Consider the following 24,143-nt stretch of genomic DNA (forward strand, 5'->3'; position numbering starts at 1 on the left):
TTCAAGGAAATTTCTACTTTTTTGGTAAGTTTTTGCTCTTACTGAATCTGTACATGGAAATAAAACACAGGTGCATCTCGGGATTCAAATCCATCTTATACAAACTCAGGAACCAAGCAGATTCTGCTAAATTTTTAAGATTCTATTGTTTGGTAGAATCTGCATCAATCATCATCTGAATTCTCACTCTTGTTTTCCAAAACTGAGGAACTGAACAGATGTAGAGGACTCACTATTCACTTATCCAGACTCTTACTATCCAAACTCAGGATATGAATGCAATAGATTCAGATTGCAAGGAATATCTATGAATCTTACATCAATTTTTAATATAAATTCACATGATTTACAAAATTAGGATTTTCTTCTAGCAACATATAAGTACTACTAAAATCACATAAACACTGGATGCAAAACAGATCTGAAAAAACATCTTTTTATACCTACTTAGTAGTTTGTTGGAACAAGTTAAGTCATTGCCTCTCAGCTCCAAATCCCCATCCCTACTTCCCAATCTGCTTAATGATGCTGAAAACTGGGACTCTGCAAACCATATCTGTGCTTTTTGCCAGGTGGTTTCCTATAAGACTCTGCCAAGAGGGAGCATTTAAAGATGGACTGAAACCCTGGAGATGGAAAAAGATACTGGTGCTTTCCTGTCTATTCTTTGGGCTTCATAAGAGCATTACCCCAGCAAAGATTTCTTCATCCCCACAATAGGAGATCCTCCCCATAGTAGTAAGTGAATCCAGTTTATAGTTTTTCCAAGACTTGTGGAACTATCTTCATCATACCCCAGTGAAAGACACAAAGACCAGTCAATACCCATTCCTCAGGGGTCTGGGTCTCAAACCCACGGGACCCCTCTTTTAAGTTCAGACACCAGCACCAGCCATGTAGTGTCTTCTCCTCAAAGGTCTGAGTTTTGGTTCTATAGGACCCTTCCTCCTAAGTCTCTAGGTTTTCCCTTTGGTCTCCAAGCCCTTGGGGTTGGCAGATGCTCCTTAAAGTGTCTCTCTCCATGATACTTAGTTTTATTTTTATCCCTTTTGTTACCTACTTAACAATTTTATACATAGTTAATGATTCTGTTAAAATCTCTGTGTTCAAACAAGTGGTGTGATTTCTGCCCCGACATGATCCTGACTTAAAAAAAAAAGTCTCATTATATAGAATATTATACTGTTACAGTAAGTTTTGCTAAAATTCAATGCTACCTATACTAACAAGCAAAGAAAAACAAAGTGTCAAAAGTAACTTATTTAAATTAAAGAGTATATCTTGCTATCACTACAAAATCTTTTGCAATCATTCTTTTAAAGAAAATATGGGGTGCTTTTTCTAATTCACACATAGTATCTACTGGTATAGAATTACATAATACACAGACATTAACAATGGCTCTCTACCTTTCCAAATTTCCTACAATAAATGTATTACTTTTTAATACATAAAATACAGCAAGTGAAATTTTAAAAATAATTCTAACATATTCAGATTAAATATCCAGTATCATCTACATCTAATAAACATCTGTTTATTAGCCTAAATATTTAAGGATGGAGGGAGGTTTAATCCAATTTACTAACTACTCTTTCTTATCCAACAAATTTTTAAATGTCACATACTTTCATTTCACCCCCACCTCTATTTACACATAAAATGTTCACTCCCACTCTTACCTATGCCTACAAATCCCTACCTGCCTACCCATTTCCTCATTCCCAGCCACATATCCAGTTCTTCTCCACCAACACATATACTTCCTATTTTCAATCTAGCCATTTTCTAGATATACAGATATTATAACACAAGATATAAAGGTAGTACATACAAGAGAGGCATGGCAAACAAGCATTCGTCAGTGGGTTTGAGTTAAGAGTTCGGCTCTATTCCTATTTGGACAGTGTTGTCGGGGAGGCCATTTCTGGTTTGGGGAAGACTACAGGAAAGTAGACTAAAATTTATTGTGGTTTTAAGTAATCCAGGATTCTCCCCCATCACCACCATCAAAAAATAGTCATTCGTTTCTCCTCCTCCTTGTATCAAACTCAATGCCTGCTTCCAGTTACAAAAGGAAAAATAAATAAATAAATAGGGGACTCCTGGGTGGCTCAGTTGGTTAAGCATTTGCCTTTGGCCCAGGTCATGATCCCAGGGTCTTGGGATCGAGCACCACATCGGGCTCCCTGCTCAGCGGAGAGCCTGCTTCTCCCTCTCCCTCTGCCTGTTGCTCCCCCCGCTTGTACTCTGTCAGATAGGTAGAATCTTTAAAAAAAAAAAAAAGACAAATGGTTTTCTATCCACACATTTAAGAATATCAACTTTCTGCTTTATAGATGGACCATACAGAATATTACAGAAATGAAAGATGTATATAAGGATACTAAATAACCCAACTCAGACACCAGAGTACTAATTAAATGCTAAATGTATAGCTGTAGGCACAAAAAATTTTGATCCAGAATATTGTTCCTCTAACACATAAGGCAAGTCTCCTGCCTCATCAGTTCCTGGATTCCCTCTGCCAGGAATGCTCACATTCCACATAACCAAAATCGAAGAGTCCATCACTCTTTCAGGTTTTCAAACGTCACCATGTCAGTAAAGCTTTCCTTGGCTAAAATAACACACACCCCTGTATTTCCCATTCCCCTTCTCTATTTTATTTTTCACCTTAGCCCTCATCACTGTCACTAACATACTTCTTGTGCTCGCTTTAGCACCATATATACTAACAGGTATTTCTTGTTTATTAATTGTCCCTTCACCAGAATGTAGCTCCATGATTATAGGATTTTTATCTGTTATGTTCACTGCTATAGTCCTAGCATTTAGAATAGTGCCTGACAACATATTAGGTGCTCAGTATGCTGAATGAATAAATAATACACCTAGCTGCAGCAGTTACATGAGCCCAGTAGATACTGTCATCAACACTTCACGTTCTAATCTGAAAGATTTCAATTAACAGATTAGATTTAGGTTATTTTTTCAAACCGTGCTCTGGGAATTGCAACAATCCCTCAGGGGCAATTGTGACGGTAGAATATTAAAGCCTAAGAAGCAAGTAGAAAAGCCCTGTGTGTATCTGTTTTATTCACAGGATTTCACGTAAGATTTAATTTGTAGAAAAGATTTAGCAACTTCAAAAAAATCTAAGACTACTGGGTTGTATACAACTTAGTTCCTACTTTTTAAGCTTTATTTACTGTAAATGAGGATAATCTAGGTATCATGTTTGTATCATCATTTAGAAAGAGATAAAAACTAGCACCGAGTCTTATTTAATCTACAAAAGCAATCAAATTTACTGTGTATTTTCTAATTAAAACATGTAGAAAGCAGAATATTTTTAAAAAGAAAGAAGTATAAAAATTTTGTTATTCCATATACAAGAACATACGTAAATTCACTAAGTGGAAATTAAAATCCAAATCCCATTACCACTAATAATCCCTGTAGGCAAAAATATCTCCCAACCCAACAAATAGCACTGTCTGACAAACAATATTTTATTACGAACCTCACCTTGAAATTCATGGCGTAACTTTTAAAACGTTACATGTTCAATAAGGAAAAAAAGAGCACTCACCTTAATGAAGTTACAGATGGACAAGCCTGTCCATACAAACCCATCTGGCCACAAAGAGAATCTGAAAAGTAAAGAAGAGTTAGTTAGCAGAAGCTCCGAAGTAAATTAAACTATAAATGAGATTCATTTCTAATTAAAACAATCTGAAAACAAATAGAAGGCTAAAAGATTCACCACTATCTGAACAAATACCTGTATGAATCAAAAATGCTATTAAACAATAAGAGGAATTATACTGAAGAAGACAGACATACCAGGAAGCATAAAAGAAAGAGACACACTATAACTGTAATATCCAAAGGAGGTGAAAACTCTTAAAATTTAGCATTGTTACGCTTGTTATACAGAGAGTGTGTCCGAGTTATTTCGTGGAATCCTATTGATTCCAGAGAAGTGCCTAAAGGAAACCAAAGAGCTGAGTATGCAGGTTCCCATCCCCACATAATTGTCCCCCATCCCATCAATCAAAGCAGTGTTATCTTTACTGGTTTTATATACCAAAATTCACTAAGACTTCATGTGAAGAATAGTTCCATTGCTTTAAAGAAAGTTAAAAATAGCATTCAAATAAATGGAAGGAGTTTTGAATAAGAAGCTCTAGGTTCAAATTCAACTATGACACCATGAGACCTTGAAGAATTTATGTAACCTCACTGAACCTCAAATTCTTCATCTGTAACTTAGGGATAAATACTGCCTATATAATTTTATTTACTCATCAGGGACAAATTGCAGGTTTGTTATTAGAATTAAATAATTCAATGAACAAATGTAAAATGGTCTATTAGCGCTACTACCTGGCACAAGGTAGTACTCTACAAATAGCATTTAGGTAACAATGTCTACAGGTAACATGAATGAGAGAAGCTGGAACAGCATAAGCATATATATATGCATACACTGCACAAATGGTGAAGATTATGTGCAACTAAAGAAAACATGTTCACAATGAAGGGGATGGATCAGCTGCTAGTCCCAGTTCCAGCCAATTGCTGCTAAGCAGGATTGCAAGCCCAATATTCTAAGAACTAATAGCAAGAATCCAAAATTTTATTTGAAATCTCCTGATTTTTCTTTTCTAAATACCCTGTGGACCAAACAAAACAGTAGATTCTGTCTATAACCTTTAATCTAGAGGCTGAATTGGGCGCCTGGGTGGCTCAGTCGTTAAGCGTCTGCCTTCGGCTCAGGTCATGATCCCAAGGTCCTGGGATTGAGTCCCACATCCGGCTCCCTGCTCGATGGGAAGCCTGCTTCTCCCACTGCCCCTGCTTGCATTCTATCAAAAAATAAAAATAAAATCTAAAAAAAAAACCAGATTTAAAAAAAAAATCTAGAGGCTGAACAAATTCCCAACATCTAATTGCTCCTGCATGCACTGGAGAGAGACAAGGCACTTATTCTTTTTTTTTTTTTTTTAAGATTTTATTTATTTGACAGAGAGCAGGACAGCACAGGCAGAGGGAGCGGGAGAGGGAAAAACAAGCGGACCCCTGGGATCATGACCTGAGCCGAGGGCAGACGCTTAACCAACTGAGCTACCCAGGTACCCCGAGACAAGGCACTTCTATTTCTGCTAGAATGACAGAATAGATAGCTTAATCAACATGTCACTGAAAATCACAAACATTGGATAAAATCTTTTAAAATCTTTATAAATTAATAATCCTGAAGGAAAATAACATCCGCTCAAGGCCAAAAACTAAATATAACAGAGGAACTAAAGAAGTATGCAGGGTACTGAAAAAAGCTTTCATTCACCTTCAAGGCATTTTGCCAAACCCTATGAATTCCAGCTTGCACTCAGAAGGCAAATGGGGCCCAAGGTTCAAGAAGCAAAGTCCAAGTGCTACCCGAGAGATAGCAAGGAAGACTGTTTCTTAACCTTGGCACTGAATGCCAACGAGGGGATGGGGGACTATGATTGCAGTAAAACAGTATCTCCCCTGATATTTATAACCACAAGCTGATTCTCACCTAGATTATAGTTTAAAAAGCTTCATACTTAGAATTTTGTTTAGGGTAGTCCTAGAATGGTAATATTCCCCACCCACACTTTTGAAAATCAAATGTAAACCCTCTCTGAGGAATCTGCCTTTGATCTAGGTCTAGAACTCTCACAGATAAGGTACCAAAATAAATTCATGGGGCACCTGGGTGGCTAAGTCAGTTAATCGTCTGCCTTCAGCTCAGGTCAAGACCCCTGGTCCTGGGTTGAGCACCACAATGGGCTCCCTGCTTGTGCTCGCTCGATAGCACTCTCTCTCTCTCTCAAATAAAATATTTTAAAAATTAACTAATTAATTCACAATTAAAAAAAAAAATCACAAAACCCAGAAGGGGGGGGGATCACAAAACCCAGAAGGAAACAAGCCACTCAGAGAAAGATATAGCTGAAACAACAGTATGCAGAATCAAAACCTCAAAGATTTCCAGATACAGTAATTACTAGACACTTTACTGTTTTACTTTATGGATGATTTAACTACTCACATTTCAATTACCTGTATGAATCTCTTATCTGTATCTCTAACAGGGATCAATCTCCTAATCTACAAACATAAATATCTAACAACATTCCATCCTGGAAAACCGAAATCTGTCATTCCAAAACAAAATTCATCATCTTTAATGTATTTCCTATCATAAAATGACACAGTCCTTTTATCTAAGAATGGCCTTCTAGCCTAACTCCTTTCTTTGCCTTTGTTAAAACAGAACATGTCTTTCCAATTCTTGATTTCTATGAGGAATGACTTCCCTAAACACTCCTAGGCTCTTAGGCCACTCCTTACCAAAAAGGTAAATAACTTGGTTACTGGGTAGAGCTAACTCAGGACTACTTCAGGACTCTACAGGCAGTGATCTGGATGCACCTGCTCTGTTGACAGTAACAATCTACCTATCAGGTGGGCCGTCCCATGGTCTAGATTGGATAGGTGGGGATAAGAGAATGTGGAGAGTGAGCTAGCCCATTTGACTTTTAAGACTAAATCACATTCTATTAATATTCTACAATATCGGTTTTAGCAAAAACAAAGGTAACTCCTCCAAAAGTTACCATATGACCCAGCAACTCAATGCTACACACGAGTGTGTGTGTGTGTGTGTGTGTGTGTGTGTGTGTGTGTGTGTGTGTGTATAAAATCCTCTTGGGGATGAATAGACAGATACACACACACAGGTACATGTGTGTGCATGCCCAAGAGAATTTAAAACATATGTTCACAAAAACTTGCACATAAATGTTCATAGCAGTATTATTTATAATGGCCAAAAAGTGGAAATAAACCAAATGTTCAACTTACGAATGGATAAACAAAATGTGGCATATCTACACAATATCCATGATATACAATATTATTATTCAGCCGTAAAAAGGAATGAAGTCCTGTTACATGCTACAACATGGATGAACCTTGAGAGCCTTATGTTAAGTGAAAGAAGTCAGACACAAAAGACCACATATTTGGAAAGTAGATTAGTAGTGACCAAAAGTCCCTAATAAAAATACTAAAAAAAAACTTCAGCATTAAACCAAATTCTATGCCTTAAAATGGTAAACTTTACAGTATGTGAATTTGTATCTCAATAAAAATCTAACTTTAGGGGCGCCTGAGTGGCTCAGTCGTCAAGTGTCTGCCTTCAGCTCAGGTCCTGATCCCAGGGTCCTGAGATCGAGTTAACCCCAGGCTGGTTAACTGAAAGAACAAACATCTGCCAATCTTCTCCCTACCCAGCAAATGACCAGCAACATGGAAATCTCACAAAAGAAAGCTAAAGTTCACAGTTCAGTCAGGAAAGTCTCAGTGTCCTCTGAATTACAAACTCACATTTCTAAAGCCAATTATAGTTGAATAATTATATTAACTCATTCAATTATATCCATAATTTACACAGTTTGAGTTGGTGCCAAAAGCACCTTGTAGAATTTTCTCCAAATCCTTTAAAAAATCAACATATAAGAAAGTTTGTGTAAAATGGCACAACCAGAATATGGGTAGTAAAAAACAGCCATTCACTGATGAGTATGCTCCACTAAAAGCAACTGTACTATATACCATAACCAACACAAGAGTATGGAATTCCTTTTAATAATGTAAGCAGTCTGCAAGTGTATATTATATTGAGTTACAGGGGTACCTGGTTGGCTCAGTCAGTAGAGCATGCGACTCTTGATCTCAGGGTTGTGAGTTCGAGCGCCACATTGGGCACAGAGATGACTTAAAAAATTGTTAATAAAATAAACTTAATTATAAACTACATTTAGGAAGCAGATGTTTAAGAGACTAACAGTAGTGTAATAATGCATTATTTGGGAGCAGGAGGTGACGAAGAATTTTGAAAAAGCTCCCAAGAAATTCTTATCTTAATTCTTATTCTCCTCTCTCCCACCAACACAGGAATATAATGCTTTATAGTTTACAAAGAACTTACGACATTCATGACCTTGAGTCAAGACCTAGATTTGGAATCCCAATTATGACTTTAGGTATACTGTTAACCTTCTCTATGGCTTAATTTCCTCCTCTCCACAAAAGAGAAGAGTCATGCCTCACTTACAGTGACCATAGCTTGAATGAAAGCATCAGCATATTAGAAAAAAGAACTACAAGTTTGTTGAAAATAAATGCTACAGCACTAGAGGTAAGAAACTATTCCTTCTTTTTTTTGTTTTAGCTTCTGAACTTAGACCTGTCTTTCAAAAGACTTGAAAGTATAAAATTCACTAGCATCCATGAAGAAAAAACCCCTTTGACTCATGTTACTTAACTGAGCCTTGTGACTTGTTATACCATTAGTCACAGGTAATTATTAAAGCAAAGAAATAACCTGTCTTAATCAGCCTGAACAGAAGAAATCTGCCAGAGGAAGGAGTAAGGGGAAAAGAATCCTGCTGAGTGAGTAGCAATCAGCTGCTCATCTCACCTCCACTAGCTACACCTAAAGGCAGTGGCACGGCTTGAGCTAAAAAGGGAGATCTCAGAGTCCTATGCTCTCAGAAAGCAATTAAAACCATGTAAGAATGATCAATTCACCGCGGGAGAATTAAAGGAAGACAGGAGGCCAAACTTAACTTTGGAGACCTAATAGATAATTAAGAGAAGAGGAACTAGTTTAAAATAAAAATAACTTGAGAAAATTGTCCTGGAGATGGCTGCAAGTGATTTAATGCACAGAAGGCAACATGTCAATTAAGATGGACACATACTGAAAAGAGAATATTGGCTTTCATTAGAAGATCATTGATAGTATAGAGGGTGGGTTTTGTGCCCTAGTGAAAGCAAAAATAGACTGCAAAAGGTTAAGAATTAGGGGAGGGGATACAGAGGTTTAGCTACAAATTATATAAAATGAAGATAAATGGGAAGTGCAACAAGGTCAAGCAGTCAGAGAGGAACAGATTAAGAAATCACAGAAGGTGAAGAATATGTTAGAACGTTCATCACACTGTATCCCCCATTACCCTGTTTTCTTCTTCACAGCTCTTGTCACCAACTGATACGACTTCTGTTTTACTGTTTCTTCCCCACTGGAATGCACATAAAAGTTTGTTTCATTCTGTTACGTCCCCAAAACCTGGCATACAGTTAGCTGTCATGTTTGTTCAATATATGAATAAACCAGGTTCCTCAAGAGCTGGAAAAAGAGAGTACACTTCAAATAAGAACAAGATCTGACTGAAAACTCACCAGACCTTTTAAATAAAGTCTTCCATCGAATACTTCTCCCTACCTCAAGGCAAATAATTTAGAAACAATCCATAGTTAGAAGAGCAAGTTAAGTGTCCAGAATATATGAAGAACTCTTAAAACTCAATAATAAAAAGATAATCCAATTTAAAAGCAGGCAAAAATCTGGAGATATAGGGGCGCCTGGGTGGCTCAGTCGTTAAGCGTCTGCCTTCGGCTCAGGTCATGATCCCAAGGTCCTGGGATCAAGCCCCGCATCAGGCTCCCTGCTCCACGGGAAGCCTGCTTCTCCCTCTCCCACTCCCCTTGCTTGTGTTCCCTCTCTCTCTGTGTCTCTCTCTCTGTCAAATAAAAAAAAAAAAAAAAGATTTGGAGATACAGCTCATAGGTAGAGCATTTGACTGCAAAAAAATGGGCAAAGATGAAGTTACTAAGATCTACAAATGTCCAATAAGCACAGAAAAGATTAGTCATCAGGGAAATGCAAATCAAAACCACAATGAGATACCAGTGCAGCCACTTCAGAAAACAGTTGAGCAGTTTACTAAAAAGTTAAACAGAGTTACCATATGACACAGCCATTCCACCCCTAGGGTATATACCAAAGAAATGAAAAACATTCATTCACAGAATAATCTATACACAAATGTTCACAGCAGCATTAAATCATAATAGCAAAAAAGTGAAAACAATCCAAATGCCCACTAGCTGATGAATGGATAAGATGTGCTATATCCATACAGTGGAATAGTAGTTGGCAACAAAAAAAGAATGATACATGCTACAACATGATCCTTGAAAACATGGTAAGTGAAAGAAGCCAGTCACAAGACTACATGATTCCATTTACATCAAATGTCCAAAACAGGCAAATTTATATTAGTAGTTAGACTGTAGATCAACAGTTACATTAAATTAGATTAGTTTCTTAGGGTCTGAGGAGTGGGGGAGTAAAGGGGATTGACTGGGTATGGGATTTCTTTCAGAGAGAGGAAAATGTTCTAAAATTAGACTGCAGTGATGGTTACACAACCCTGTGAATACATTAAAAAACACTGATTTTCACCCTTTAAATAGGTGAACTGTACGGTATATGAATTCTATCTCAATAAAGCTTTAAAAAAAAGAGCAAGTTTACAACTCCATCACACAAATGTTCTCGTTCAGTTCCTGCCTCTTCCCTCACTAGTGCCACAGGAGCCACCCCCACCCCCAAACTGGAACAGGAAAGGGAGAGTAAAAGTAATGACTTCACCAGAAAGCAACGCCACTACAGTATTCTCAAATCTGTAACCCCCGAACCATTAGTGGTTCAGGAAAGTTTGTTTGCTGGTGAGTTCCACTATTTCCAAACCATACCATCTATTAATTAAACATGTTTAATGAAGATACACTTATGGTTCATAAAAAAATCTTATACAAAATTCTACATAAAGACATTCTACTAGTATCTACAAATCAACTATTTAGGTTATACCTCTCTCCTCCTAAAACAAAACCAAGACCAGGCCTTGTTATTCTCTAAAACGGAATATGAAAAATGCCTGGCAAGCAACAATCAGCTTTAGCTTTTTAAGACTGTTTTAAGACTAAAGAGTCTGAACTAACTGCCTCTTTCCCCTCCATAGTTTAGGTCTGGTGTCAATCAAACAGGTGGTAAATGTCGGGGGAGTGGAGCTTCTTGGCCAAACATCACAGAGCTATAGCTTCTTCCAAACCCCAAACCTTACTTCGGGCAATTTATGTAAACAGATCACAGGCCACCCTCTTCAAACCAAATCATAACCCAAGCAAATAACACAGGATTCTATTTCTGGGTCTGTCATTAACCCACAAATAATCCTGAAGCTTCAGTCTCTCTACTTTGCTCAATAACTTAACCACAATTTCCGGTCCCAAGATCATATTATGTGGTCTAATAAAGAACTTTTTCCCAATTTATAGATTTGTTTTTATGGAAAATCTGACAAAAATATATGAAATTAAATCATATACGTTTAAGTCACTTCTATTGAACGTACATGAAATATGGGAAAAATTCAAAAGACTGTTCACTCCAAAAATTTGAACTCTTCTATTTTAAACTTTTAAAGGTATTCACTAAACAGAGAGAATAAGCTTTCAGAGGGCTGAAGGGTTTAAGGGTTTTGAGGCTTTAAATTTAAACTCAGTTATATTTAGAAAGCCAAGATGCCACCTCTCTGGATCCTGTATCTTTTATCTTGGGCATTTGATTCATGTGCTTTGCCTGGTGTAATTCAAAGCAAGAGATCCTACCATATCCCTGAAAAGTAAACTGAACATATCAGAATGTACTGATTACCAGAGGAATGTCAAGCTGTATTGCAACTGAAAAGATGGGAAGCTACAGTCTCCCACTGCTAGAGCTGTTTAACAAAATAAAAAATTACCTGTCTGGTCCCCAAAGCCAGTCTACAAACCACTGCCAACTTTATAAGAACCAATTCTAATAATCCATTCCTGAAAACCCTGACTCAAGAGTCTAGGGTGAAACCTAGGGAATCTTAAATAAAAGTATCTCAGGTGATTCTGATACAAGGCTTAATTCAGGAACTCTTGGTTTAGGACAAGGATAGCAGAAAGGTTTCATATCATTTACCAATTATGCTCAATAGGTAATAGCTACCTGAAGTGCTACACTGAGGAGGTCATGTCTAAAAACAACCAATAATTAGTAGTTTGCCATGGACAAAGTGATGGGGAAGTGGCCACATGCAAACCACATTATCTGTCATCTGTGATTCAGACCACTGAAAGGGCTTTTTTTTTTTAAGGAGGCTTCTGGGGTAAGAGAAAAAGAGACTTAGATCTGGATTATTTCCTTTTAACTGGCAAAAGCTTTAGCTGACTCTGGGAGGGTAGGAGGCAGCAAGAATAGGCCCACCAGCATATGTATCAATACTCTCCATAAGTACTTATTAAGCTTCTCTCTCTCTCTCAAATAGATAAAAATCTAAAAAGAAAAAAAAAAGAGCACCTCTCTCTCTCAAATAAATAGATAAAATCTAAAAAGAAAAAAAAAAAAAGAGAGAACCTGGGTGGCTCAGTTGGTTAGGCATCTACCTTCAGCTCAGGTCATAATCGCAGGGAGTCTGCTTCTCCCTCTGCCCCTTACCCCCCTCCCCGCTTGTGCTCCCGTTCTCTCTCCCTCCTTCTCTCACTCTGATAGATAAAAAAAATCTTAAAAAAAAAAAAATGCTGCCCAGTATTACACAGAAAAAAAAGACAAGGCTTCTGCTCTCAAAATGCCAATAATATTGTTTGAAAAATGAAAATTCTGCACAATTATATAAATTTAGTTTAAAAAAAAAAAGGTTGTGCTTTGAGTTCCATGTTAGGTAAAGGTGGGAGCAACTGGGAAGACTGAGTACCAAGCAAAAGCAGTATAATTTAGGTTGATTCAAGAGGAAATCAACGGGGGGGGTCTCATCAATACATGACTAAAGTAATGGGTTAAGATTCCCCTGGTAGCATTTTCTGAGGAGGGTGTTGACAGGGGGAGGCTATATAATCAAGGCATGACACTGGAAGGCAAATAATCTGCTTTGTATTGTTTTGTATGCATCTGTCTCTAACATTGGATTACTGGCTCTTAGTGGGCCAGGTACATGTCAAACTAACCTTTGGGGGGGGGGCGGTACCTGGATGGCTCAAATGGTTAAGCATCTGCCTTCAGCTCCCCTGCATCAGGCTCCCTGCTCAGCACAGTCTGCTTGTTCCTCTCCCTCTGGCTCATTCTCTCTCTCTCAAATAAATAATTTTTTTAAAAAACTTTAAAAAATTAAAATACTTAAGCAAAAAAGACAGTTGAGGTATATGTGGCAAATAGCTTAATGATGGTCAAATCTGTGATATATGGGGATTCATTGTATTTACTTTTGCAAATGCTCAGCAATGCACTTGTGGACTTTCCTGTTACTTGGTCAAGTCCAGCACTGTACAATTAATTCTTTTTCTTTTCTTTCTCAGATTTCAGGAAGCTTAAGAATGACTAGTGAATGACTTCTGAAGAAAACAGCCTAGACTCAATCAGAAGAAAACCGGCATTCATTTGTTAGCTCTACTAATAGGAAATCTCTCTGAATCTACTCAAAGAACTTCTTGTAAATTAATATGAGAAGTGAACATGAGCCAAGAGAGTGACTCAGCTGCTAAAAGGAAACAAAATACAATCTTAAACTTGATTAAAAGAATAATATCCAGATCAAGGAGGGCAGCAGTCCCATGCACTCTTTACTAGTTAGTTCACAACTGGAGTATTGTGCTCTGTTTTGAGCATCACATTTTAAATAACACTTACAAGCTAGAATGCTTGCAGGCAGAGATATCAGACTAGTGAGGAGTTTAGAAGCCAAATGTCAAGTGCAGAATGTCTGAAAAAAGTGGGTGTGTTTAGTGTGGAGAAGAAAACACTTCCCAGCCTTCCTTGTCACCTCAACCACAGAGACCCCCAGTGTAATATATTCCAGAGGATTTCAAGAGTATTAATAGGCATTCCATTGTCAGATAATTTTGAGATAAATATTTTTTTCTCTAACAGACTTATCAAAATGTTCAATATCGTCAAGTGCTTTATGATTCTTCAGGAAGAATGTTTAGTATTTCCCAAAAGGAACCATTTATTCATTCATTCAACAAAAATTCACCAAGCCCCAATTATCTGCCAAACATTCCAAGTGCTGGGGATACAGTGAATATTTTTAATATTCTGGAGGATACTTTGTGAAACAACCTGGACCTCTTGCTACTCCTCTAACTTGCACTGTGCTCCCCTATCTCTAGGTTTTTTATTATGCTGTCAGCCTAGAGGGTCCATCACTAATCTTAATTCAAACATTATCTCCTCCACAAAGCTTTTCTGATTATAAGCAAAAACTTGCTTTTCAACAAGCTGGTGGCTCCTTCTCTGTATCAGTTCTTTGTGAACAGACTATGCCTATTACCTTCAGATCTCTCATAATGCCCAGGACAGTGTCTTGCACGCACAGGTGTTCAAGAAATACTTGCTGAATGAATAATCACTGAAATATCTGAAGGATTATCTTGTTAAAGAACACAAACTAGGTCTCTACTGTTCCACAGAGAACGAAGAAAGAGATGAAGTTAAAGGAAATTTTACCTCAGTTAGAGCTAAAGACAGTCTACCTTACAGGTATCAGTGACTACAGGTGTTCTAAGAGTAGCCAAATAAGTATGTATCAAGTGCTTTAGTGGGAAATCTCGATGGCCTGAATGAGTAACTCTTAATTTAGAAACTACTGTATTTCTCACCATATTAGACAAAAGAAAACTTCTTGATACGATACATATGTCAATATTAAAATTCTAGGGGCACCTGGATGGCTCAGTTAAGCATCTGACTCTTGGTTTTTGGCTCAAGTCATGGTCTCACAACGGTCATGGATCGAGCCCCAAGTCGACTCCCCACTCAGTGCAGAGTCTGCTTCAGATTCTTTCTCCCTCTCCCTCTGTCCCTCCCGAGAGCATGCTCGAGCTCTCTCGCACTCTCTTAAGAAATAAAATCCAAAAAAATTCTTAAAATTAAACTTAAACATGAAATATCCTTTCATTTACAACTATAGTGAATATATAATATGCCTGTTAATGTCATTTACAGTGCTAAGTACAGAGGATAAATAACAAAAAGACACTATCCTGAAAGAGTCAATACAAGATTGCTCCCAAAACAAATCTGAATGCATAGGTCATTTACCTCAATAAAATAATGCTCCTTAGATGAGGAAATTCTTTAGATAAATGATTTGAATATTTTACAGGCAGAGAAATAACCATGAAGTCATTAGCGGCTCTTAAAGCCATCTACTGACACCACTAAATACATTTAAGTTCTTCAAAAAACAAAGCTAGCCACTCTACCTTTTTAGTTAAAAACCAGAAAAACAGAAGAAATTCCGGATACCTCCATATGCCAAGGATTATCTCTGCAGTGTCTCTCCCAAACTAAAAGCTGTAGTCTTTGCTGGCAAGCACCCTGTCTTTTACTTGTGTCCCTGGCATTTAGTACAGTGCCCAGGACACAGCAGACGGTGAATAAATGTGCAAACAAGTTAGAGAAATCAATGAGTCCAATGTCCCTGGATGAAAACAGTACCTTAAAGAAGCACTTTACAAATGGTTTTTCTTATTAGAAACCTGCCGAAGGGGGCGCTTGGGTGGCTCAGTCTGCCTTCGGCTCAGGTCATGATCCCAGGGTCCTGGGATGGAGCCCCACATCAGGCTTTGCTCCGCGGGAAGCCTGCTTCTCCCTCTCCCACTCCCCCTGCTTATGTTCCTTCTCTCACTGTGTCTGTGTGTCAAATAAATAAATAAAATCTTAAAAAAAAAAAAAAAAAGGAAACCTGCCAAAGATATGGTAGCATACAAGTAGATTTTAAGTCTAGTTTTCATTATAAACTGGAGTGCTATTTTTAGGTTACTTACTGATAAGTAATTACTGTAAGTAAACCTAAGGCCTTGGTTGCTTCTAAGGAACTAAAATTAATTCCTTAATCAGCGTAGCTAAATGACCAAATTCTAATGCAAAGAAAAATCCAAAACACTTATTACACCCACAATTTGACCGATAGATTATAATGAAATAATTATCAAACTGATTTATTAAGATAACTGCCTAGAAAGCAAAATACTTTGATAGCACCAAGTGTGGTGTTTTTTTTAAGATTTTATTTACTTATTTGTCAGAGAGAGAGAGAGTGCACAAGCAGGGGGAGTGGCAGGCAGAGGGAGAAGCAGGCTCCCCACTGAGCAAGAAGCCTGATGCAGGACTCCATCCCAGGACCATGGGATCATGACCTGAGCCGAAGGCAGACACTTAACCAACTGAGCCACCCAGGTGTCCCAACACCAAGTGTTTAAACTGCTCTTCAAAAGTGCTATGATTCACATTTTTTTTAATTCTCTAAATTCTCATTCTAAATTCTCACACATGTTTAATTCTTCTGATTATAAAAACGGTATAAGCTCATTGTAGAGAACTCAAAATACAAACAAGTTCAAAGGAGAAAATAAAGACTACCTGTTGCGATGCTTTCTTTCAGTCTTTTTTTTTTTTTTTAAGATTATTTATTCATTTGAGACCCAGAGATAGAGAGCATGAGCAGGGGGAGAGGGAGAGGGAAAAGCAGGTTCCCCGCTGAGCCAGGAGCCCGATGTGGGGCTTGATCCCAGAACCCCGGGATCATGACCTGAGCCGAAGGCAGACACTTAACGACTGAGCCACCCAGGCGCCCCTCACAGTCTTTTTTTCTGTGCAGTTTTAACTTCTTTATATACTATCACTCTTCCTACCCACTGGTAAAGAGACAATAGACTCACGTTGACAGTAACCCTAGCTCCCTTAGTAGATTCATGTTCCAGGTACATTTTCTTAATGTCTACAGGTTATAGATGTGTACTTCCATAAGATAAGACCAAATCTGCTATTTTCTAATTCTTAAAAGTATCCCTTCTGATTCTGTCTCCTCCTTGCTTCCAGAATTCTACAAAGACAAAAAAAGCAGACTCAAGTAAAAATACATCCAATGACTGGAAATTGACCCAAATTTAATAAGGGAAGAAGTTGTTCTCGATAGGTTTACGTCCCTTAGTCTGGTATTATCACAAGTTCTGCTGCAAGTAGCCCAGGTCCTTTGGGGTCCATAACCTTTCATTTCTACCTCAAAAATCCAAAGTATGTTCTTCACAAAAACTTTGTCAGTTTTCTATAAAGTGTACAAGACCAGAAACAGAATGCACAATCTTGGTTCCTGTCTCTGCTCTACTGAACAACTTGAGTAACACTAAGTCTTAGCTTGTATCTCATTTTCTCCATTTGTGTATGTGCTGCCAAAGCGAGCACTCATTTTCTCCATTTGTCAGTAAGCGTTATTACTTGCCCTACCTCTATAACTGGGCTGTTAGGAGGTTTCAAAACCCAACAGATCAGAGAAAATGCTTTTCAAAAAGTATTATTCAAATTATAAGATGGATATTTTTCCAAAACACACATCCCCTATAAAAATATAATAAATATAAAACATGACTTCCCCACATATGGAAAGTGCCTTTTCTGATGGTGATTACTATATATATATACGGTGGGACAATACCATCAAGACCTCCTTACACAGGGTAGACAGGTAAAGCAAACATGCTTTGTAACAACAGATATGCAGACCCAACGACACTAGCAGAAACTAATGCCATATATTATTCATCTCTTGCTATGACAGTCAATCTGCTCCTGACAACAGCATATTTGACTGTTGTGTCAATATTTCCCAAAGTTCTACAGTCAAGCCACAGAAACTTTAGTCATTTTTTAACAATTTAACAAGCACCCATATACCCACCAACCAAAACCTAGGATCTTAACGATAAATTATTTTTAACATATTGCACTCCCCTCTCAGTCCCATCTCTCTGTAAGCAAACAATCTGAAATTATTCACGAGTTAACAGTCTGCCCCTCTCATCCATTCCCCTCACAAATCTGTGTCAACATACAGTAAGGGCAGGTCTCTAAGAAAAATTCCAATCCCAACTTCTGAGATCTCTAATAAGGTAACATCAACACTGTATCAATTAGATCAATCTTATTTCCTTGATATCACTATACCACTGGGCAGGATGCTGTCCAATAGGTGAATTCAGTTACAGCTTTTAGCTCTGTACTCCAGGAGAAAAGTTTAGCTAAAGTTTACTGGGTAGTCTCCTTCAAATATAGGATCATCCTGGAATAATGGATCAACTCTTCAGTGACCCTCTCCCGTATGTGACCTAACTCTTCACCACCCTCTCTACATGTGAAGATAATGAAAAAATAGCCAATACTATGCTACAGTTTGAATGTTTCTGTTCCCCCTAAAATCCACATGTTGAAATCCTAACCCCCAAAAATGATGGTATTAGGAAGTGGGTCTTTGGGAGTTGCTTAGATCATGAGGGTAGAGCCTTCACGAATGGGATTAGTGTCCCATAAAAGGGGCTCCAGAAGGATCCCTTGCACCTTCTACATGTGCCAGCTCTGAACTAGGAAGGGGCCCTTTACCAAAAGGCAACAATGCTGGTGCCTTGATCTTAGACTTTCCAGACTCCAGAATTGGGAGCAATAAATTTCTGTTACTTATAAGCTACCCATCTGTGGTATTTTGTTATAGCAGCCCAAATGGACTAAGAGAGCCAACACGCAAAGTTTATAGAGACTTTCTCCAAAAACTCCCACGCAAGGATTTTCCCCACCCCTAAACTATTAGCATTCAACTCAGAAGAGAGTCCTCTAAGATTAGTTCCGACAACAGTTCCTCTTATTGCATTCCATAAGCGTGAGTCCATTACAGACTACTTCACCCATTGATGATGGGAAAGAAGTCAGACAGGGCAGTGTCAATGTAGGTCTGATTATACCAAAACGAAATCACTTCAGATTTATGCTAAAATCTTAAAGCAACCAGAGTGGTTTCGTAACTATTAGAATCTATGCTTATTAAATGTGTCAAAGTAAGAGTTCTTATACTGAATATGGTCCTAATTAAATCATATTCTTATTTATCCTATTTTATCTTGTTACAGTACAAAAGTCTGACACCATATATGAGTCTCATTTGCTTTGTTTCAGTTACTTTGTCTCAATTCTATAATAACCATTTTGAAAGACATCACATTCTCAAGTTATCAGTTGATATGTCAAGTAGAATAGAAGCTGAAGGTACCTAACCACAAAAGGTTACTTAAAATAAGTAGAATACCATTGTTATAAATATAAATACAACATCTGGTTCCATATAACAAAGCTATTTCCATATCCCAACAGATGGCCCACAGTAATAATGCTTTGCTGATCTGGTTATAACAAATTCTATTAAATCCAAAATCCTGTATAGCAGATGCCTTTTCCAATTTCAGTATAAGTCAATCTCTTTAACCAAAACACTGTGCTTTGGTTCTTGTTATTTGTGCACTAAAATCCAATTATGCCAATTAAGATGATCAAATTTTTTGACAGTTATAAAATGCCACTGTGGTGTTTTCTGAGTTTTCAAGTGAAGGAGGGTAGAGTACCTCTATCTAGGACTGAAATACTAACTGCTGAAAATGGAAAACAAAAATTTAGTTATAGGATGGCTGAGTAGAGGTAAAAGTGAGTTTTGGCTGTCTCAAGCCAAGGTTCCTGAACAGCAATGTGGAAAGCTAAGTGACTAACAAAGCCAACAGTGAAGAGCACTGAAAATAATACAATTTCTGAGTTGAAAGACTATTAGGAAGGACAAAAAGTGTACCTGAAAGCATAAACAACATCTCTGTACACTGCGATATCGGGTTCACAGTTTTAAAAAATGTGGACACAATGTCAACTGTTATTTTGCTGTTTGCTTCCCCAACACACTCAAAATCCAATCTTCATATTCTCATCATGCCCTTACTTGAAATATTACCCTCTATTAACTCATAACACAGTAAGCAGTACAATGTAGTGATTAACAGCCACTGAGTTCTGAAAATAGACTGCAGGCGTTCAAATCCTGCCTCTTTCCATCCCTAGCTATACAACCTCAGGCAAGCTACTTAATCTCTCTGTGCCTGTTTCCTCTCTGTGCCTGTAAAATTGATAAAAATAAAATCTACCTTTTAGAGTTGTTATGAGAATTATATGAATAATAAATGTAAAGTACTCAGAATACTTTTGGACCCATAGTAAGGCTTCAGAAAATGCCACTATCATCATCACATAAACCCACCGATGTTCTGAAGAAAAGGCAGGAATATGAAATGACTTATCTAAATCACAGAGCAAACAAGTGACAGAATCTGGTTAAAACATACACACACACACACACACACACACACACACACTCTTCATTTTAAGTCCTGAACATTTTAATCCTAAGATTAAACATTAAAAATTACTGATTCACTAAGTAAGGAAATTTCCCAGCCCCTCTAATTATCCAGAAATTCACATAGGAATCCTTTAACTTAGAACAGCAGCACAGAGTAGTAGAAATAGCAATGAACAAGGACTAAGAAGATCCAAAGCTCCATTACTGATTTAGATGGACAATCTTGGGCAAGTCACCTAAATTTCAAATTGCTCATCTTAAAAAATACTTTGCCCACATAACAGGGCTGTTGTGAAATGAAATGATGTATGAGAAAATTTATGTAAACCATAAACACTACATCAATGTTCAGGGGCCATGTCTTACTCATTTTTATATCCCCAATGCCTAGAGGAATGCATAGCAGAGGTTACACTCTAAAAGAAAAGCCATAGGAGGAATGAAATTGGCAGGGTGAGGATTAAGATGAAGAAAGGTTTTTACAAGAATAAGAAACCCAAATGTCCAACTAACGAATGGATAAATAAAAGGTAGTATAGCCATAGAATGGAATATTCGTCAGCAATAAAAAGGAATGAGATACTGATACAAACATCAAGATGGATAACCCTTGAAACAGTATGTTAAGTGAAAGAACCCAGACACAAAAGACCATATGCTGTATGATTCCACTTAAATGAAATGTCCAGAACAGGGTACAGACTTTCTTTTTGGGGATGATGAAATGACTGAAGATGATTGTGGTAATGGATGCACAACTTAATATACTAAAAACTGCTGAACTATATACTTTAAATGAGTGAACTATATAATATGTGAATTATACCTCAAAAAAACTTTAAAAAGAATAAGAAAAAAGTTTGTGAGAACAGTTAAAAGTATAAAATCACTAGCTTTAGAATACATTTGCTTCTTTAAGAAAGAGAGTTTCCTGATATTTGATTATCTCTGACATGTAGACAAGAAAGAATGAGACTGGTGGAAGAATTAAGAGAAAATACTTAAAATTACCACACCAGGGGTGCCTGGGTGGTGCATCTGCGTTAAGAGTCCGACTCTTGGTTTCGGCTCAGGTCGTGATCTCAGGTTGGGAGATGGAGCCCTGCATCAGTCTCCCAGCTGAGCACAGAGTCTGCTTGAGACTTTCTCTCCCTCTCCCTACCCCGTAAAATAAATAAATAAATCTTTAAAAAAAAACTACCAAACCAGACCATAATGTCTCTACAAATCCTTCTGTGGAAAACAGATCTGACATCTATCCTTATCCTTCCTTTCAAAATTCTAAGCTTAAGGGGCGCCTGGGTGGCTCAGTCGGTTAACGGTCTGCCTTCGGCTCAGGTCATGATCCCAGGGTCCTGGGATCGAGCCCCACATCGGGCTCCCTCCTCTGCGGGAAGGCCTGCTTCTCCCTCTCCCACTCCCCCTGCTTGTGTTCTCTCTCGCTGTGTCTCTGTCAAATAAATAAATAAAAAATCTTAAAAAAAAAAAATATTCTAGGGCGCCTGGGTGGCTCAGTTGGTTAAGCGACTGCCTTCGGCTCAGGTCATGATCCTGGAGTCCCAGGATCGAGTCCCGCATCGGGCTCCCTGCTCAGCAGTGAGTCTGCTTCTCCCTCTGACCCTCCCCCCTCTCATGCTCTATCTCATTCTCTCTCTCAAATAAATAAAATCTTTAAAAAAAAAATTCTAAGGTTAAAAATTACTTCCCATCCTAGTTCAATAGTCTTTTCATCATGATGATTGTTTCTGAACTCCCAGACTACCTTTGATACTATCAGCCACAGTACCTCTCCTATCTTTGGCTTCTATAGCAATGATGTACTTCCTGGTTCTTCTCAGAATGTTTACCTGTTAGTCTATAATATCACCCAAAATTCCAAACCTTGAAGCTCTTTCACCATCATACTACTAACTTCCCATCACTCATCTACTCACCTGTTTTTTACTACCATCTACACAGCCCTCTGGTCAGTGAACAATCTACATTTTCATCTCTATTAAACCTGTAACAATGTACTACAGATATTTCAGATACTTCAATCTTACTCTAGTCAATTCTTCATTGTCTTCACTAAGGCTGGGAAGCAGGAGTGGCTCAACCAAAATAATTCTTATGCTATTTCTATGTGGCTTTGCAATGTGGGGTACATTTTTTTCTTCTGAATAGATCTGTTTTTCTAATTGTTTTGCTTAAACTAGTCTTCATTACCAGAGTCAAACCAGCAAGGAGAAAAGGCCGTTAGGACTGGCAGGAAACTAGCCTGCTATTGAAAAACTGATTGTACCCCATCTAATGTTGCCCATAACCAATCTTAGCTCATTTTCAGTCACAGTGATATTTTCCTAATTTCCTATTATCAGTCATCCTCCCAGTACTCCAGGCTTTTATCTTTTAATGCCTTTTGTTTTCTTCCCTTTGTCCACAATCATCACTAAGTTCAAATTAATTTTTACTCACACATTCATCTTCTTACATATCCTATGCTTCTTCCTTAGGATAGCATAATTTAATGATTAAATGCAAAAGCTCAAAGATGAGACTGCCTGGGTTCAAATCCTGGCTCTGCAGCTTACTCTCTACGGGATTTGGGGCAAGTCACCTATAACCTCTCTGTAACTCAGTTTTTTCATAGGAATAATTAAAAGACTTTTGAGAAGATTTTGAGATAAATATATGTAAAGAGCTTAGAACAATGCCTGGCATACAGGAAACAATAAATGTAGTTATTATTTTATTCCCATAATCATTACCTTATGTCAGACTCTCACCTTATTCCTAAAATTCTCCAAGACCATTCTAGTCAGTCTCCTCACTCCAGAACACTCAGACAACACAGAACCTTCCTCAGGGACAATAGGCATTATCTTATTCCCAGTCTTTAGAACCCAATATGGTACCCCATCAAACTAAACCTTACATCCTTGATACGTCCTCCACCAACACCTACTCACCAATCCTGAACTCATATATTACTATTACCAATACAGATTCTCTACGCAGGTCAACCTACTTGCTATCTCTCTCTCTTTTTTTTTTTTTTTTTTAAGATTTTATTTGTCAGAGAGAGAGAGAGCGCGCCCAAGAGTACAAGCAGGGGGAAAAGAAAGCAGAGGGAGAAGCAGGCTCCCTGCTGAGCAAGGAGACTGATGATGCAGGACTCGATCCCAGGATCTGGGATCATGACCTGAGCCAAAGGCAGACACTTAACTGAGCCACCCAGGCATCCCTTGCTATATCTTTTTATACACTGTCACTTCTTTACCTCTGTAAATACTCCTTCACTCTCCTGGAATACATCTCCTCCCCTTTGAAAATTCCTATCTTCTGCAAATCTCACTTATACCTTTGAGGTTGGCTGCACTGTTATCCCAACCAGGAGTCTGATGTTACTTTGTAATTTATGAATATGTATGTTACATGTTGTTTCCCCAAAGTTGAAACATTTATAAAGACCACATATTTTATTCCTTATCTCTTCATACAGACTACTTCACACACAGCACAGTATTTTGCAGAAGTATACAAATGCTGACTTACTAAATAATAATCAGAATAATCAGAAAAAGTCTCTATTTTCCACTGCCCCACCCATACTTAGCATGATAAAAGCAGACAATCTATATTTAAATATCTTTATTTTGCATAGAATATACTAACAATTGTACCACATAAAAGGAATATACACACACACACAAAAAGAACACACAATGCAAAAAACAAATCAAGAAAAAGTGAGCATGCTAGCCAACTTGGAATCTAAAAAGTGACTTCAAAATATTAAGATTTTATTTCACCCAAACTAATGAACCAAAAAGAGCCAAAATAAACATGGCCTGACCCCATCCAACAAATACTCATAAAAGCATGAAAAGTCCCCAGTATCACAAAAACCAATACCAAGATTCACCTCACCTCCAAGAGACACAAAAAGAAAACAAAAATCCTCAGGTTTATAATAAAAACAAACAAAAAACTTAAAAATTTCAACCACATCCA

At 37.7% G+C, this 24,143-nt stretch overlaps 1 protein-coding gene across 4 annotated transcripts in view; it reads right to left on the reverse strand.

Annotated features, from left to right (window-relative positions):
• The window catches only part of FOXJ3 (forkhead box J3), a 139,879-nt gene that overhangs the window by 114,060 nt on the left and 1,676 nt on the right, over positions 1-24,143 (reverse strand). For all 4 annotated transcript variants that reach the window (XM_027589476.1, XM_027589730.1, XM_027589650.1 and 1 more), the window contains exon 2: positions 3,596-3,656. In XM_027589476.1, the coding sequence (XP_027445277.1) occupies positions 3,596-3,639 (44 nt within the window). In that variant the 5' untranslated portion in view covers positions 3,640-3,656. The remainder of the gene's footprint in view (positions 1-3,595; positions 3,657-24,143) is intronic.

The sequence above is a fragment of the Zalophus californianus genome, chromosome 4 (assembly GCF_009762305.2).
Source record: "Zalophus californianus isolate mZalCal1 chromosome 4, mZalCal1.pri.v2, whole genome shotgun sequence".
Taxonomy (NCBI): domain Eukaryota; kingdom Metazoa; phylum Chordata; class Mammalia; order Carnivora; family Otariidae; genus Zalophus; species Zalophus californianus.